Here is a 19,989-nt window from a genome sequence, read left to right as displayed (position 1 = left end):
GAACAATGTCCACGCAGGAGACCAGGGTCCCCAGCACCTTGGACAGGAAAGACAATGGGACCCTCCGTTCCTGTTGAAGGCTGTTTACCAGAGAGCAGATGTTGAGTTGCCGCTCTGGAGAGAGATATACCTTCTGGGAGACCGTGTCTATCACTGCACCCAGATGAATGAGTCTGGTGGCAGGAATCAAGTGGCTCTTTGGCATATTGATGGTAAAGCCGTGATGTTGTAGACAAAGCATCGTGGTTTGCAAGTCCTTGTGCGCCCTCTGGCGGTTTGGCGATAGAAGTAAGATGTCGTCCAAATATGCTAGAATTCGGATTGGCTGGGACCGCAGATCGGCCAGCAGTGCATCCAGTATCTTCGTAAAAGTACGTGGGGCCGATGACAGGTCGAAGGGCATTGCCCTGTACTGGTAATGGACGTTGTGTAGACAGAATCTGAGAAACTGTCGATGGGTCGGGTGTATGGGAACATGTAGGTAGGCCTCCTTTAAATCGACTGAAGTAAGAAGGTCCCCTGTTCGAACAGAGGTCAGGATGGAGCGGAGGGAGCTCATCTTGAACCGTCGGTAAAGAACATATTGGTTCAAACGCTTGAGGTTCAAGATGAGTCTGCAACCCCCGGAGGCCTTGGGTATGAGGAACACCTTTGAATAGAATCCCGTACCTTTGGAACTGTCCTGAACGGGTTCGATCGCTTGGATCTGTAAAAGGTGGAGAATTTCCTGATCCAAGAGAGACCTCCTTGCTGAATCCCTGGGTACGGGGCACGTGACGAAATGATGTGGAGGGCTGTACATAAATTCGATCTGTAGACCCCGGGAGATAGTGGCTAATACCCAGGGGTCTGAAGTAGTAGTTCGCCATCTCTCGCTGAACTTTTGTAGCTTGCCCCCCAAAGGAATGCCGTCCAGGCAGTCACTTGGAACGTCGAGCGTTCCGTTGTTGGTATCCCCGGAAAGGTCGTCGTGTCTGGGAGAAGCCTCTGCCCCGGTCTTGGGAATATGGTCTCTCATTCCTATATGATGTCGAAAAGGCACCCTGTGAGTAAGGCCTGGCCGGCTGTGAAGTGGCCGACCACGAGTCCCACCGAAAGGACTGCCTACGGGAGTACGGCCCAGTCCTTCGGTCCTGGCGGCGGAAAGATCTTGGAAGGACTTTCCTCTTATCCTTATCCTCCACCAGGACAGGATCAAGGGCCTCCCCAAACAATTTTGTGCCCTCAAAGGGAGCCGAAGACAATGTCCACTTCGACTTGGCATCCACCTGCCAGTTTCTACTGACCCCCTCAGAGAGGGTGCGCAACTTGGGCGTCCTCCTCGACCCACAGCTGACATTGGAACATCATCTTTCGGCTGTGGCGAGGAGGGCGTTTGCCCAGGTTCGCCTGGTGCACCAGTTGCGGCCCTATTTGGACAGGGAGTCATTATTCACAGTCACTCATGCCCTTATCACCTCGAGGTTCGATTACTGCAACGCTCTCTACATGGGGCTACCTTTGAAAAGTGTTCGGAAACTTCAGATTGTGCAGAACGCAGCCGCGAGAGCCATCGTGGGGCTTCCCAGATTCGCCCACGTTTCTACAACACTCCGTGGCCTGCATTGGCTGCCGATCAGTTTCCGGTCACAATTCAAAGTCTTGGTCATGACCTTTAAAGCCCTACATGGCATTGGACCAGAATACCTCCGGAACCGCCTACTACCGCACGAATCCCAGTGGCCAATAAGGTCCCACAGAGTCGGCCTTCTCCGGGTCCCGTCGACTAAACAATGTCGTCTGGCGGGCCCCAGGGGAAGAGCCTTCTCTGTGGCGGCCCCGGCCCTCTGGAATCAACTCCCCCCGGAGATTAGAACTGCTCCCACTCTCCTTGTCTTCCGTAAACTACTTAAGACCCATCTATACCGCCAGGCATGGGGGATTTGAGACACCTTTCCCCCAGGCTTATTATAATTTATGTTTGGTATGTATGTGTTGTTTGGTTTTTTAAATTGATAGGGTTTTTAGTTTTTTCTTAATATTAGATTTGTGCCTGTACAATATTGTTTTATCGCTTGTTGTGAGCCGCCCCGAGTCTTCGGAGAGGGGCGGCATACAAATCTAATAAATTATTATTATTATTATTATTATTCTTAGCCAAAGTAAACGTCTCGACGAAATGGTGGAAGCCATAGCCCTGGAGGCAAATTTAGCGGCATGCAGGGTGGCATCAGTGGAAAATTCCGCCGTCGCGAGGAGCTTATTCAAGTCCTGTCGCAATCGAGTCTCGTCAGGACCCAGCCTCGCCTGAACCTCCTGGATCCACATGATGGATGCCCGACTGAAGAACGAGGCGGTGGATGCTGCCCGAAGAGCCCATGCGGCCATCTGGTGGGTCTTCTTGAGAAGTGTCTCTGCCCTCCTTTCATCCGGTTTTAAATTGTCAGCTGTCTCCGAAGGTATGACAGCGCGGGAGACCAATGTGGCCACTAGTTTGTCCACAGGGGGAAACTGTAGCAGGTTCTCCATGCTGTCATCAAAAGTATAAAACCTGCGTTCCAGGTTGGAAGGCTCCTACGCCACCGCCGGATGCTGCCATGGGCGCTTAATATTCTCGAGAAAAATCTCCAGTGCCGGAACCTTGTCCGATTCCTTGGTGGGCTCCTTGCATAATGCCGCAGAAGTGCGTGGCCCATCTCCTGGTTCCACTAGTGGTGTTGCTCCCGGCACATCCAAGGCCTGCTTCGCCTTGTGTAATAAAACCCTAAACAAGGAGGGTTTAAAGAGGCCGGCCACTGCTGGTTGCTCTGGAAAGGTGAATTCGTCATCCGACAGCCATTTCCGTGGTCACTGTCTTCCTCAAAGTTGGAGTGGTCAATTGACATAGAATCCAACCCAGTAGGGGGCGGTGGTGCTGACCAGATGTCTCTGGGTTGGGTAGGCTGAGATGGAAAGGCATTGGCCCGTTGGGTTGCTGCAGCTATGCCTTGCGTATATGCATTGGCCACAATGTCCTGTAGAGTAGGCGCAAAGGCCTGCCAAGCATCTGTATGCTCTCTAAGACCCGCTGCCGTTGGAGTGAAGGTAGATGAAGGTACATAGTTTGGTGTCTGTAACCCCACCTGAGGCAGTGCTTGGCTATGACAAGAGGAAGGCCTCTCAGGCCTCGCTGCGGTTGATGGCAATGGAGGGGGAATCTGCCTGTCAGGGGACCAGTCTCTCTCCGTTGCGGTGCCCTGGAGTCCCATGGAAATAGCAGGTGAAAGAGCAGATGGAGGAAGAGGCTGGAAAGGGCCTATAGTCAGTCCTCCTACGATGGTGGGGGGACAAGGCCGCCTCCAAACGCTGCTCTAGGGCCTTGATCTTCCTCTCAGCCTCACGAAGAGAGGAGCTCGATTGGGAGGACTTACTCCTAGGCTTGCTGGCCTTATCCTTCCCTTTGACAGGTGTTTTAACTGTCTGGGCCTGCTCCTCCCCAATGACAAGCTGGTCTGCCATATTTATTATTATATGGGGCAGCGTACTCACAATCAAATCCACAAAAGCAATGCACATCAACAGTCGTTTGTCAGTAATAGAAAGCTCTCACTCGCAAGTGATGGCATGCAGGCAGGACTGACAGCGAAACCGCATTTTAATTGGCTGTCAGCCGACCACGTGACCTCGTCGACTGTCTCTGGGCAGACATTATAGCACTGACAACTTGGCTAGCTGCCCAGTTCGCGCCTATTTAAAACGGCGAATTGAGGCCGTTCGCACCCTCGGCTTGTTGCCAAACATGGCGGGCGCGAAGAATCGCCTCATAGGGCGAGCGCCGCGTCAGCGAAGCCAGGAAAACATCTCTGTCGCCGCCAGCCGACTCCTTGCAAGCCGCTCGGTGGTTGCCGAAGCCTCCGTTTGCCGCTCGCCGTTTGCGAGCGATCGATCAGCTGTTCGGCGGCTTGTAAGGCCGCCGCGGCTTTTCCCCCCGGCGTTCGTGTCTCCCGCCGCCCCTGGCAATGGGGAGGGACGGACCCCCCCCATCTGGGGTGATCTGGGCTTATTAGACCACCAGGTCATAATAATAATAATAATAGCCCGGTTGCTCCTCGGTGGGCAGTACCCGCTGAGAGAAGAGGCCCCAAAAGGAGAAAAAGGTGGGGGGGGTGCCCGCGGAGGGCAGAGACCCCATCAGAACAGGAACCTATTGGAAGAGAAAAAAGGAAAAAATTACAAGGTTCAACATAAACATTTAATTAACATTTACATACTTAACCAAGAGGGAGAGAAAAAACTCATGTCCTTAACCTCGACTGAGTTTTTAAAAACTGGATACTTGGGGCAGCAAGGGGGCGGTACCTAATTATTATGTATTTATGTTAATTTGAAACTCAGTCCTACCAATAAGACTTGAGCTAAACCCATGCTGGACTCTCCTTCCAGGAGGCATGGGAGAAATTGATCTTCCTAGATCAAGTAGAAAAATGATGTCTTTGCAGAATTTTTCTGTCATACAATTTTATTCGCTTTTTGCTTCCTGCTTCCTTATTTAGTGCTCAAAAATACTTAAATAATAATATATTTCACAGGTACTTACAGTTCCAACTCATTTGCTCTCTTAAAAACAGAATTAGCTACTGTAGTTATCTTTTGTTGTTCAACTATGTTTATGTATAGCATGCTACACTAATTCTTAGAGTGAGCCATTCATGAATCAAAAAGTGCCTACTCAGACTTTTTTTGCCCACTTTGATTTAATGCAATTTATAAATTGATATCAGGTAGTGTTTAAAGCGAGCCAAAATTCAACTACTGTAACACTGGGGCTTTAAACACTAATTGTTGTGCAAAATGGAAGGTTCCACTTGAGGAAAGCTCAAAAAGGAAGAGGCTTAGTTGGTAGAACTACAGCAGAATACAGGAGATTGCAGATATACTTTGGATATGCATTTGTCCTCTTATGCTGTCATACACCACTTCATTAATACACATATAAAAACTTAATTGCCTATTTCCATTGAGCTGGAACCAATTGCCCTATTTTCCATAAACATATCACTTTAAATAGTGCCAATTTTCCAACCAGCCCATTGTGGGGTAGCCTTTCCAGGAAGTGGAAAGCTGATTAAAAGTGCAGAAGTGCCTTTACATAAATAAAAGTTTGCTATCAAGAATACTGGTTTATGCTTTTAACAGTAAACAGAAGGTTGGACTAGAAGACTTCCAATTATTATTATTATTATTATTATTATTATTATTATTATTATTATTATTATTATTATTATTATTATTACCAAGGAACTGTTGCAGGTCCCATCTACTAGGGATGTACATTAATGGAACCACTGCTTCATCCTTGTTTTTCTTCCCATGTAAACCAGTTAGCTAGGAAAGAGGGATTGGCAAAGTGGGGAGGATAATAAAAATGTCTGTTTATAACATAAGTCATAAATACTAAAGGCAGTGACCTAAAAAAATCTAGTAAAAGCAGACTATGCCTGCTAAAAACTGACAAATGTCCCTAGCCAATCAAGAGGTGAGTTTAATTAAATTCTAAACAAATTATATTACACCCATTTCTTCCTTTGATCCAATTATAAACTTATCTAAAAACCCAAGTCATAAAACTATAACCATTCATTCATGTCATTATACAGTATACTTTTATATATCTCTATATAAATATATATTTTTCTCAGTGACTCCATTTACTCCTAAGGCCCAGCAGTCTGCTTCATTGTCAAGAAACAATCTACATAATGGAAATCAGCAGATTTGAGAGAAATAATATTCTAATTTCATAGTAAGAGAACTACAAAAAGCCTCTTGATGTATAGTATTGCTTCATTATGATGCTATACAAATCTTTTAAATGAATGAATGAAAATAAATGTATGTATGTATGTATGTATGTATGTATGTATGTACGTACGTATGTAAACAAACCCTCCATAGTGATCCTGTCAATTTATTTATTTATTTGATTTATATGACGCCTCTCTCCACAGACTCGAGGTGGCTCACAACAATAACTAAAGGCTTGCTATTCCTATAGCACATTTCTTTAACATACTAAACTAAGATATATTTGTATTTATATTTATGTATGTGTTTTTATTCAATTTGACATCCAATGATTCAGTACACAAGCTTAGTGTTTTTCTAAAGAACATGGATTAAAATATGTATCTGTCTGAAGGCTTTAAGTGGTGGTTCTGGTTTTATTCCCACTATCATTTTGCCAATTGATCTATACAAATTTCTAGATACTCTTACACAATGGCTGCTCAAAACCTTAAACATTCAGGGAAAAACTACTATGGATTATATAAGCATTTAAAAGAATTATTTTATTAAAATATGACCCATTACCCTCTCCTTAGCAATTCACTGTCCCAATCATTTTTCTGCATAGACTACAAACTAAGCACAGGAGCCACTAATGGGCTCCACGGAACCCACTAAGCTAATCTTGAACTTAGAAGCACTTTGAAAATCATATGGTATCAGGCACTGGTATTTTGTTTTCATACAAGCCAGCCTTCTATTCTCTAATTTTAAATAATAACAATATGGGTGGTATAGAAAACATGGCCAGCACACATGAAAAATTATCCTGGGACTCTACAGTAAAGAAACTGGAAGCACCTTCAGTTTTAAGGGAATTATTCCCTTGTCTATTTCCTGTTAAACAAGAATCTCTACCCTTTATGAACATGCAGAGAACCTCTGGGAGAATGTAGTGTGCATGTAGAGGCCCTTTATTTCAAGTGATTCAAATGGAAAAGAAAGACATTGTAATATGCAGCCTTTATTTAATGAAAGTGTACTACTTCGGGTACAACGCCTACCTTCTTTACAAGGCATCCTTTGGCATTCGTCAATGTGTTCAATTATCTTGAAAAGCCAGAAAGGTAACATAAAAATACTTCCCTGTATTCTCTGTTCCTTTGTAATTTTTTGTGTTATACGTTCCCTCAGGAATGTATGAGGAAAAACCTCTCTGAATAATTTACAGAAGCCTTTGAGGAAACAAGCTTTTCATTTTGAATAAAGAAGTCAGATAAAGTAGTGAATTATAATTCTTCCATTGAGCTCTGTTCCCTACAAGTTTAATTTCAACAAGCATTCTGAAATGAAGTTTTAACACAACGAAATTACATTGGACAGATCAACATAAAATAAGTCTAATATTATTAACTTAACTAACAAGGATAATTTTTTGATGAAGTACTTTTATCTCCCACAGTAGAGAATGTGAATTATAACACAGATGTGATATCTAGGATACCATCCTTACTCTAGTTCCCACACTGCCTTCCTAATTCTCTGCTTACACAACAGTGTTTTGTTAACTATATCACTGTTAAACAACTTGAAAGTGTTTGACAAATTGGGGAAAAATTATCAGAAGATTTTGGAATAGAAGTTCAAAAAGAACACAAGCTTTTCTGTGATAAAATTCTATATAGAATATATAATAACAGGAAACCCTACAGCAATACAGACAAATGGTTATCCAACATCTTAAAAAATTCCAGTATTGGAACATTCACAACTTCTGGAGGCAAGCTGTTCCACTGATTAATTGTTCTGTCAGGAAATTTTTCCTTTGTTCTAAGTTGCTTCTCTTCTTGATTTGTTTACACCCATTACTTCTTGTGCTACACTCAGGTGTATATTCGACTATGCAAAAGAGACAATCCACCAATCCAAAAGGGAACAAAAAGAACTAAGCATCTCTCACCAGTAATCAGCAGCCAGATCGGCATAGATTAACTCCAAGGTTAACTTCAGACCAACAACCAAGTAAACAATTCCCTAATCAAAAACTGCCAAAGAGCCAACAGTAGGCAGTCCAACCAAAGAATCTCTAAGACCATTCCATCAACAATGACAGGCAAGCCACCAGAATATATCTTTGTCTAGTCTAGTGACATGATAGCAGTGTTCCAATATCTGAGGGGTTGCCACATGGAAGAGATCAACCTATTTTTCAAAGCACTGAAACACAAGTCAAGAAACAATGGATGGAAACTAATCAGGGAGAGAAGCAATCTAGAACCAAGGAGAAATTTCTTAACAGTGAGAACAGTTAACTAATGTAACAGCTTGCCTCCAGAAACTGGAGGCTTTTAAGAAAAAAACTGGACAGTTGTTTGTCTATATTATTATGTTTGAGCAGGGGGTTGGACTAGAAGATCCCCAAGGTCCCTTTCCAACTGCGTTATTCTGTTAAAAATGGCCTTTCAACATCCTCTAAAGCTAAGGCTAAGGATTAAATAGGCTGAAAGATTGTTAAAACAGACTGAATGATGGCCAAATTGGTTTTTTTAAACAAATCTCATGCTAGAACAGTATTACCCAATCTTAACTTTAAGCCGTGGTGATTTCAACTGCCATAAGTCCACACAGGTTAAAGTTGCCAAAGTTGAGAAAGGCTGTTCTATAAATTGATACTGTCATATATAAGCTGATATAATGGGATACCAATAAGTTATTTTAACCAATGCACATAAAGAAAAATAAAAAGTATTATTAAACGTTATTTTAATATTGCTGTATTTAATCAGAGATTTTTCTTGAAACTTTTTAAAAAATCGTTATCTAAGATATTTTGTACATTCACTGAAGATCCAGCTAGAAATGAAGTTAATAGCATATTTCATTGAGTTGTGCAAAGCATTTGGAAAGGACATTTTATAAAGCATTTGCACAGGCAAACCATTTCTACAATACTAAAGCAGCCCTGAGGGTAGGACAGCTTAGGCATCCTTTTGCAAGGCTGTTCCTAATTCTGTATGTGCACACAGACACAATCCTTCTGCTGAGGCTGCTGGCAAAGAGAAAAGGCATGCATATAATAGTACAGATTTAGCTATATAGAAACTTGCTATTTGCAATGTGAAGAAATCATGAAATGAGATGTCCCATCTCAGCTGTGCTGAGCAAGCAAATAAAGTAATAAATATAAGACCTCTTCAAGTGCTAATTTGCACAATGAAAATGAACTGGCATCAAGCTAAAAGCGTACTCTTAAAATAAATTATAAATATATGGGAAATATAGAATATAGACAACATAGAGATATCACAGCAGTTTCAGCAAGGATCACGGCATTAAACCTAGCTTGGCATGCTAGTATTTTATTCCGATTTCAGTTGATTGATTTCAATATGATAAAATAAATGCCCAATGAAGAGAATAGAATACTACACCACACTAAATTAATACTAAGTGAATATATTAATGAACAATTTTCAATTGCTGCAGTTTTACAATACTGGGCCCATTGCCTACAGAATATTATTATTTTATTTCAAATATATAACATATTTTCTCTATTTTCATAACACTAATAAGATAAATCACCATAAAAATGTTTTCTGTTTTTCTCCTTTTCTAAATGTGGTTATTAGTACTACTGCAGATCAGATAAATACCAATGGCTCAAGAAAGAGGTGAAATGCTACCAATTTGAACGTATTGGTGGCTGCCGATGGTTCAGAGAACCAGTAGCGGTGGCAGCACGAGGCTCTGCCCATTTGATTGGACATCAACATTTTCCTTTTTTTGACCCTCTGCGCATGCACAGAGGGTGTAAAAGCGTCAGCTTCTAAACCGATAGGAAAGATAAGTAGATTTCACCACTGGCTCAAGAATTTGCCGCCCATTATTATTATTATTATTATTTATTGGATTTGTATGCCGCCCGAGTCTGCGGAGAGGGGCGGCATACAAATCCAATAATAATAATAATAATAATAATAATAATAATAATAATAATAATCCGCAAGGAGTTGGGTAGCCCACAAGTTGAAATAATTAAATAAGTAAATAAATAAATAAATAAATTCATGTTAACAGAATTTATCCTATGTATATTTTTACAGTTGTCGAATACATTCTAATTATTGGAATTATTGGACAAATGAATAAAATAAAATAAAAAATAAAATAAATATTGCATTGACAATGATATTCCTATAGTGCTTTAAGCAATAAATCTATCCTTTTACAAGTTATGCTGAATAAACTGAACTTACCAATCTTTGCATACTTTTGACATGCGTAGGGCTAATAGATAAGGCCTCTTCGTACCAACGCTTGGCTTCATCAGTATTTCCCCGAAGTTCCGCCACCTGACCTCTCATGTAGAGAACATTGTGAGACATAGGAAAGAGGTTAGCAGCTTCCTGAGTACAAGCAGTGGCTTCTGCAGCTTTTCTAATTCCTATGTATACTTCAGCTGGAAACAGGAAGCAGAGAGAGAAAAAAGAATGAACTATTTCCCACAAGTATAAGTGCGTTTTATCTTGCTTTCACTCAGCTTTCCAGAAAATTACTTCCAGTAAAAAAAGCCGTCATAGGCAAAAAGCCATTCTACGATATGAGAAAACATGTTTGCCCACTCTTTTTGATCTACCATTACTCCTTTCCTCATTATAGGCCCCCTGCCATTTTTTATAAAATATGCCTAAATCTTACATTACTATTAGTATCAAAAGTAATTTTTCTTTCAGCACTTTAAAACATGTGCTAAATAACTAAGAGTCTCAAATAACATGTTATGGGACTCCAGCATTTTGACACAGCTTGAAATTAGGAAATATTGCAAAAAGTTGTCTAGCTTAACATCATACACTATGAAAGGCTTTTTCCTCTAGGATATTTCACTTTTTAAGTTATTGTTCTTTTGGCATGTTCAAAGACATCTCTTCCTTTAATTTTAAAAAGGATGCATATTTTGTTTTTCTATCACAATATATATTATCATCAGTGAAGGGCTACAAAACATTTTACTACCACACTGTGGGCGTGGCTTATGCAGGACGCCCTGCATTTTCTTTCAAAATCTTTCAGTGCAAATTGGCTGCTCTGAGGTGGAGCTCCATTTTCGCTACCCCACTGCGTCCGTCCGTCCCCCCCGTCTGGGCAACAGCCCACCCCTGATTATCATTCATTCTTGCCTCTATGAAAATGAACTGGATAAAATAAATAACTTGTTGTAAGCCGTCCTGAGTCTAAGGAGAAGGGTGGAATAAAAATCAAACAAACAAACAAACAAACAAACAAACAAACAAATAAATAAATAACAAACTGAATCCCATATATTAGTGTTATTTTAGTTAATGTTCTTTAAATAAAATAATTTTCATCAAGTAATTTAAAGCTATACTTAATCTGTCAGAGGTATGCTTCCTAGTAATGTTTTAGTAGAAGAAAGCGAAAATAAATATTATAAAAGTTAAAAGCAAAATAACTCCCAGACCAGAGGTGGGTTCCTCCCGATTTGCCAGAACTGGTCGCAAACAGCTGGTGACGTCACTGAATCGGTTCTGTCAGTGCCGATCCGTGGAGGCTGCCATCTTTTTGGGGTGGGGGAATTTTTTTTTGAAATTTTCCCCGTTTTTTTCTTATGTGCATGCGCAGAAGCCGGGTTTCCGGCACTCTTTATGCATTGCCATCTTGGTTTTGGCTTATTTTTTTGGAAATATTTTTTAGTTTTTGGCATTGCACATGCGCGTGCGCCCATGAGGCACAGCCACGTAGGATGGAGGAAGCCAACCCGCAGCAAGATAAGTTAGAAACCACCCCTGTCTCAGACCCATAGTTTATAACAGTCAATCACTTAGAGGGGCAAAATCAATCTCTCTATCAATCTCTGTACATATTTGATCATGTTGAAGTTATAAAAACAGAACTACAAGCTTTGGTATCTAATTTTGATTGATGATCAGTTCAATTCTGGCTCTAGTATCTTTTAAAAATCATTAAAAAAATACTGTAGGATAATCCGGACACATTATTGCAGCAGCCGGAAATTTAATTCACTGAAATAGCAGAATATTTGTTATAAATATACTTGGAGTATACTTGCTGACACACCAAGTAGTATCAGCAGTCCTCCCACCCCAACCAAATAATAAAAGAAATAACTAAAAATAGGGAGAGGGTGATATTTTTATTTAAGGTCTGATGTTAACACATTAAAACATTATATAACAACTGTGCTTCTACAGTATTCATGTTCTGAAATCTTTAACATTATTTTTAGTAAAATTATTGTTTGAATGCTGTTCTTATCTCGGGGTATATAGTCTAGAGATTTTTTAAAAATGGTTTGTCCTATGGAGTGGGTATGTAGTTGATTGCTCACAGGGAACATCACATTTTGCATGTAATTCCTCAGATATTAGTACATTTTTTTAAAAAAATAATTTTTATTAATTTACAAAGAGTTATATACAAAGGGAGGAAGATGCATCTTAATTGACAACATTATGATAACATATACTCACAGGCATAATATGATTATTCTATTCAGTTACACTTTGTCTAATCAATATACATATCAAAATCATAACCTATTATGGCTAAAATACTATATCTATATAGTTCGTTATCCTTTAAATCTTCTGGGTCTTCCTCCCATCCCCTTCCCCCCACTGAACTATGATAGTTCTAAAAAAGTTTAGATTGTTAATTGGGCGGCATATGGTTGCCGCGGTTTTGTTATTTTATTTTTATCAATACATTTCTAAATTACACTTGAGAAGAGATCGTATTGGATTGATCAAAATATTCATAATAATCCAATATAACCATTCAGAGTTTTATGTTTTGTATAGCCATTTCTACGTTATCCATTAATATATTTTAATCTACATTTTATATTATTTCCTTGTTTTTCTTTCCTTTCTCCACTTGTTTTTTATTTTTTACCCAGTCATAAATTTCCCCCCAATTCTTATAGAATCTCAAATCTTCTTTATTTTTAAGTTTTTGGGTGAGCCTATCCATTTCTGCACACTCATAAATTTTTTTAATAATTTCTCTTTCATTTGGTGTATTGTCTCTTTTCCAATTTTGTGCTATTGTGATTCTTGTAGCTGTAATTATATGTTATATTAGGTATGTGTCTTCTTTTTTATTTTTCGAATCCATTATGCTCAGGAGGAATATTTCTGGTGTAAGTTTTAATGAGATTGCTGTGATTTGTTGTATCCATATTTGAATTTTTTTCCACAGTTTTTTTATGGGAGGGCATGTCCACCATAGATGAAAGAAGGTTCCGGCTTTGCTATTGCATCTCCAACAGTTTGGTTTTATGTTGGGGTAGATCTTGGCCAGTCTCGTTGGTGATAAGTGCCATCTATAAAACATTTTTTGTAGATTTTCTTTATACGGAACTGATTTAGTAATTTTCAGGTTTCTCCACATTTGTTCCCATTGTTCAATATAAATGCTATGACCTATGTTTTTGGCCCAGGTGATCATATTTTCTTTTACTAATTCAGTTTCCATAGTGTACCCCATTATATAATTATACATTTTGGTTATAAATTTTTCCCCATATCCTAATAATATTTTATCAATTATACTATCTTTTTCTTGGATTCCTTCTTTCTTTTTGTCTTTATTCCATTTCGTCAAAATTTGGGCGTAGGACCACCAGTCAATATCGATATTTTGGTTTCGTAGTTGTTGTCTAGATTTTATACCCCCTTTCTCATCTAGTGTGTGATTATAATTCAGTACTTTTTGTGTTTGAAATAGGTAAGGGTGTCTAAGTGCTTCAAGGCTGGAGTACCATCTTGGGATTTTGAAGTAGTGTTCTTTTTTAATTCTTAACCAAACGTTTATTAAGGAGTCCCTGATCATGTGGCTTCTAAAATATACTGGAGTTTTCTCTTTTTCGCTCCATAGGAAGCTATGCCATCCTTGGAGAATATTATGTCCTTCCAAGGCCAGGAGTCTCTGGTCTTGGAGGGGTATCCATTCTTTTACCCATAAAAGGACCGATGCTTCGTAGTAAACTTGAAAGTTTGGTAGTCCAAATCCGCCTTGTGTTACCCTGTCTTGTAAAGCTTTAAATCTCACCCTTGGTTTTTTCCCCGCCCAGATAAATTTTGAAATGGTTGTGTTTATTTTGGTGAAAAAAGTTTTGTTTAATTTTATTGGGATTGTCTGGAATAAATATAAAAATTTAGGTAATATAGACATTTTGATTGTGGCTATCCTCCCTGATAATGAGATGTGAATTTTATTCCACCTGATTAACTGTTGTTCTGTTTTTTTAATAAGGGGATCATAATTATCCTTTTGTATTGTACCACATCTATTAGTTAGTATTATACCCAGATATTTTACTTTTTTGACGGTTTGGATTCCTAATATTTTTTCTAATTCCTGTTCTTGTTTAATGTCCATTTTTTTAAGATACCAGCTTGTAAAAATAAAATATTTTTTGTAAAAATAAAATAATTTTAACAAAATGTGTGATGACCTTTTTAAACACATATATGGAAATGGATGAAGCTTGAAAGAAAAAAACCCCTTATATGCAGTTACTAAATACATAAAATACAAATACAAATCTACTATAAAAATACAAATCTACTATAAAAACAGCCAACAATTTTAAACCCAGTTTGAGTTATGTACTATACACCTTTTATTGTAGTGCTGTTAATTTTTAGGGCTATTAGAAACTCCCCCCCCCCCCCTCCTGTCAATATTTTCCTTTCTTCATGTAAAAAACACACTTTTCTGGCTGAGGGATTCTGGGAGTTGAAGTCCACAAGTCTTAAAGTTGCTGAGGTTGGAGATCCCTGAACTAGACCATATGCCATATAGGGCTTCACAGGTAGCAACCAACTATTTGAATTGCACCTGGTAATACATTGGCAACAAGTGCAGCTTACAAAGCAAAATGTTATATGGACATAGCAAGGCAATCCCATTACTGCCTGCATTGCTACATTCTGGATCAGTTGAAGCTTCTGAATGGTCTTCAAGGTCAGTCTATGCAGATTACATTGTGGTAGTCAAGCTGTAAGGTGGCAAGGGCACAAGTGACAGTCTGAACAGCTCTTGATGTAGGAAATGGCATATCTTTGGGACACCAAATAAAGCTGTGCAAAGGCCTTCCTGGCCACATATCCTAAATTTCACAGTATTCTGGATTGGGAAGTTCCACCATATACAAGGCGAGAGATATAATATCCTTAGATCTGGGCAGCCCAAACACCTACGGCATTTGGTTTTTGGTTGATCAAGCTGGAAACAAATTCTCCATAAAACTCCATTGCCTGCCTACACTGTCATGAGGTAAAATCTCGACAGCCTAACTTGGTTGGCCAAGAATTGTAATATACAACTATCATTACTGGGTAACATCGCTATACATTGTGCATTACTGATGTTATTGAATCCAAACTGGCAGATTACCTCACCCAGCAGTTTCATTTAGATGTTGAAATGTAGAGGAAAGAGAGAGTAGAATCTTGAGGTACTCTACAAAAAGGCGGTCTGGGGAACAATTTCTCTCTACCCACCAATATCAATTTAAGCAGTCCCTGAAGAAAGAAGAGAAGTGCAGTAAAATGCCTCCCCCCGGATCCCCAACCCATGAAGCTGGCTCAGAACTACTGAAAGCCACCAAGAGCTCAAGAAGCACAAAGATAGATGCACTACTAAGATCTCTGTGTAGTATGTTCTGTCGGGCATGGACATTCCCATGCTCTGCCAGTTTGTTTATAAGTGTGATCATAGCTGCTTCAGTGTTAAATCCTAATATTGAAGCCTAACAGAAATTTGTCTAAATAAGCCGTTTCTTGTAGGATTTTCATCAGCTGCAACTAACTACTGTATTTTCCGGCGTATAAGATGACTTTTTAACCCCTGAAAATCTTTCCCAAAGTGGGGGGTCATCTTGTACGCCGGATACTGATTCCACAGCACCGTTCCCCGTAGGCTGCGCCCGCGCAGACCAAAATACCGCCCCGCCCGCCCTTTTCCATGGGCGCGCAGTCTCCATCCCCCTGCCAGCCCATGGGGGTCGGGGGCGGGTAGGCGCCGACAGTAGAAGGTGCTGCCCCCGCCCGATCCGCTCCCTCGCCTCCTCTTCCGCTGAAAGAAACGCGCCGAAGCTGCCTGCTTAAGCCTCGCATTGCTCCACCCTGCTTCGTCCTGCCTGTAATCCTTCGTTGTGTTTTCGGGGGGGGGGGGGGAAGCGGCGGGAAAATCCTGTGTTGGCCAGGAAAGCCGGGTTTGCTTTCCGTGATAGCAGCGTGCCTTTTAAACACGCTGTTTCCTGGACCTCTTTCCTGGGGGGGGAGGGGAGTGGCCTCCTCCCCCACCCACCCAGGAAAATGTTGCAAGAAATCAGCGTGTTTAAAAGGCGCGCTGCTTTCACGGAAAGCAAACCCGGCTTTCCTGGCCAGCACAGGGCTTTCCCACCGCTTCCCCCCCGAAAACACAACGGAGGTCCAGGATGACAGGCGAAGCGGGGTGGAGCAACGCGAGGCTCAAGCTGGTACCGGAAGACCTCCGTTGTGTTTTCTGCTGGGGGTGGGGGGCAGGAGGACCTTCATGGCTTTTCCGGGCAGCTGGCTTGAGCCTTGTGCATGTCAGCAAAGCCGGAGACGTGGAGAGAAAGGAAAGAGAGGGAGGGATAGAGGAGAGGAAAGGAGGAGGGAGGGAAGGGAGAGAAAAATGAACGAGAGGGAGAGAGAAAGGGAGGAAGAGAGGAAGGAATGAAGAGATAAATATAAAGGGAGAGAGGGAGGGGAAGGAAGGAAAAGAAAAAGAGAAAAAAGTGGAAGGAAGAGAGAAGGAAAGAAAGGGAGAGAGAAAGAGAGAAGACAGGAAGGAAGAGAGAGGGAAAGAAAGAAAGAGTGAGAGAGGAGAGAGGAAAGAAGAGAGAGAGAGAGTGAGAGAGAGGAAGAAAGCAAGAGAGAGAAAGGAGTGGAAGGAAGAGAGAGGGAGAGAGAAATGATAGAAAAAAGGGGGGAAGAGAAATGAGAAAATGATTGAGGCAGAGAATGACAGGAAAGAGAGAGAAATAGAGAGAGAAGTGACTCTTGATTTAAAGCATATGGTAAAAGCACTTAAATAATAACAGAGAAAAAAACCCCCAGCCCTCACCTGTTTTTATTAATAGTTATGTTTTTGGATTTGCTGGTTGTTTTAGTTTTAATAGTAATAGAGTTTGGTTTTGTTTTATTATTAATTTATTTTAATAAAAAAGTAGAGATTTTATTTATTTATTTATTTATTTATTTATACTTCTATGCCGCCCAGTCCCAAGGGGACTGCCGCTCAGACACTATACTTTTCCGCCGCTTCTTTCTTCTCCGCCTCGCCTCCGCTACTCCCGCTGCCACCTTTGCTCTCCCTGCCGGGGGTAGTCTTATACGGCGAGTATATCTCAAATTCTATATTTTAACTGGAAAAGTTAGGGGGTCGTCTTATACACCCAGTCGTCTTATACGCCGAAATATACGGTATCTTTTCAACAACCTACCCCGGAAGGGAAGATTGGGAACTGATTGATACTTGTCAGTTATTGAAGATTTTTGGGTCCAAAGACAGCCTCTTGAGGCGAGGGCGCATCATCCTCTCTATCGCAGTGATTGAAACTACAGCATGGACACAACTGTGGGTCATATCCTTCATTTATTTCATGACCCGGGAGACCTGGATCCAGTAAAGAGGTGACTGAACAGAGAACTCTGTCCACCTCCTTAGGAATCACTATTTTGAATTCTGAATGATGACAAGCTAGTCTTTGTATTCTGTTTTGCCCACTTTTCTTGTGAATTAATCTACCATGAATGGAGTCACCTCACCTGTCACCTTTGGATTCCTCTCTGTAATAAGAACAGCAACTGACAGCTAATTATATCTAGAATATCATATGAGCTCCTGCCTAGCATGATGCCAGTACTATCAAATTCTGCTTTAAGGTAAATTTTAAAATGTTTGGAAAACAAATGACAGATCTCATATTCTATGTAATTTATCACTGAGGTAAAACTGTGCTGTATCTGTAAGTATTTTGTTAGACAAGAATAAAGTTTCAAAGTCAAGATAAATGTGACAGATTATAGAAAAGCAACATATGAGTGGGAGGAGATGAAAGAATTGTCATGGAGTGGGGTTTTTTAAATGGAATCTAGAATATCAAAAGAAGATTAATGCAGGTCGTTAATTTACAACAGTTCATTTAGTGACTGTTCGAAGTTACAATGGCACTGAGAAAAGTGACTTATGATCATTTTTCACAATTACAACCTTTGTAGCATCCCCATCATCTTGTGATCAAAATTCAGATGCTTGGCAACTGGTTCATACTTATGAACAATGCTGTATCCTGGAGTCATGTGATCACCATCTGCAACCTTTTGACAAAAGAACTCAATGGGGAAACCCAATTCACTTAATAATCGAGTTACTAACATATCAACTGTGATTCACAACAGCAAGAAAAGTAATAAAACTGGGCAAAACTTACTTAACAAATGTCTTATTTTGGGGTTAATTGTGGTAATAATTATGTGGTAATAATAATTATTATTATTGAATTTTCAGTAAGTCGAGGACTATTTGCATTTAAAATATTTTTTAAAATCTTTTTAAAATAATACTTGTCCTTTTGCTTCTCCACAAACAGATTTTCTGTTTGTTTCTCTCCTGGATTAATCACTCTGGACAAAGATACAATGCGATTTTACTTGCGGGTTGGTGATTGTCAGTAACCAGAAACTGACTGTCAGTAAAGTAATTCCTGGTTCATTATAAGCATGGAATCTCCTGCCTACTTCTCTGAATCTTTTGGGGAATATTTATTTTATAAGATGCTGGAACAAGTTGAATATTCTATGGAACTGATGATTATTTCAGGAGCTCAGGAGAATTAATGCTGGAAAAAATAAGCTTTCTTACTTTCTCTTGAAAGAATCTGATCTCCTGAAAGAATTGAATGCTCATATTTCTTTTTAGCAAATTTTTCTTCTTTCAAACAAGTAACCAAGTGAAGAGAGCACCAGGGATTCCAGTCTTCTTTTTCCTCCCAAGATTTGTTTTACCTATTGGATATTTAATGTATTTGTTTCACTGCTCTTTTTAAAGCACAAATTTAAGCCACTGTAGTTGAACAGCTTACCACTGAATTTTGATGTCACAATATTGTAGGTTTCTGAGGGTGTAACATAGGTTTTTCCACTCTTGTTAATTCTTTTTTTGACTAGTATATATTTCTAGAATCTTAGCAACTGTATTAGTGATCAGCTCAAGGTGAACCTGTGAGCTTCAGTAGTTTAAGCTCTCCTCTCCTATCTGATTATTTCTATTATGTCACAATAGGACTTAATTACAAATAGAGGCAAGAAGAATTAAAAAAGGAGAAGCAGGCGCCAAAGAAGAGCTATTTGCTGCTTTGAGCCATCAAGCCTTTTTAAAATATATATTACCCATATATATGTAGGCTTACATATCTAGATAGACTTCTCCAATGTGCAGAATCTTTTTTTTAAAATGGGGGGGGGCTACATTGGGAAAAGTTGACAGAGCAGAGCTGTCAAACTCCCAGCCCATGGCCGGATGTGTCATGCAGTGACCACACCCATACCCAGTTTAGCGAAGGGAAGAAAAGTCCTGATATGTCACATGATGCTGCTGTGACAACATGTGTTTGACACTCCTGACTTAAGAGGAATTATATCGTCCATTACAAAGAAAGAACTGTCACGCATGTGCCCGCTATCAGTGAGAGTTGGGCGACATGCAAGTTTACTAGATGATGATGATAGTATCTGCCTTGGTTGTTATTGTTAATATGCTCTCCTAAATTGATGACAATAAATTAATAGTACAACAATCAATGTATTATATGCTAGAAAAAAATGAAACATGTTAATCTTTGAATAAGAATTTGATGCTATTTTCTTTATTCGTATTTATACCAAAGAAAGTCATGTCACTTTTTATTTCTTACTTTTTTTTCTGTACTTGTACAATTTTTTGAGCTTTTTTCTTTTTTTCTTTTATTTATTAATTAAATTTGCTTGCTGTCCAACTTGATCTTGTATTTTTTTAAAAATCAGTTATATACAGAGTGTGTGTGTGTATAAAGAGTGTACATATATTCTGAAATACATTAAAGTTATAATGCTGGTTTTTCAAAAGAAAAATATACACATTTTGATAACTGTAGATTATATTTTCAATTATACTCCTCCCATG

General features: G+C 39.8%; 1 protein-coding gene across 2 annotated transcripts in view; it reads right to left on the bottom strand.

Moving 5' to 3' along the window:
• Positions 1-19,989, bottom strand: part of TTC7B (tetratricopeptide repeat domain 7B) — a 106,879-nt gene that overhangs the window by 19,640 nt on the left and 67,250 nt on the right. For both annotated transcript variants that reach the window (XM_070753343.1, XM_070753351.1), the window contains exon 19: positions 10,005-10,207. In XM_070753343.1, the coding sequence (XP_070609444.1) occupies positions 10,005-10,207 (203 nt within the window). The remainder of the gene's footprint in view (positions 1-10,004; positions 10,208-19,989) is intronic.

Source organism: Erythrolamprus reginae, chromosome 1 (genome assembly GCF_031021105.1).
Source record: "Erythrolamprus reginae isolate rEryReg1 chromosome 1, rEryReg1.hap1, whole genome shotgun sequence".
Lineage (NCBI taxonomy): Eukaryota > Metazoa > Chordata > Lepidosauria > Squamata > Dipsadidae > Erythrolamprus > Erythrolamprus reginae.
Note: the sequence above shows the minus strand (reverse complement) of the source record. Positions and strands in the feature narration are given on the sequence as shown.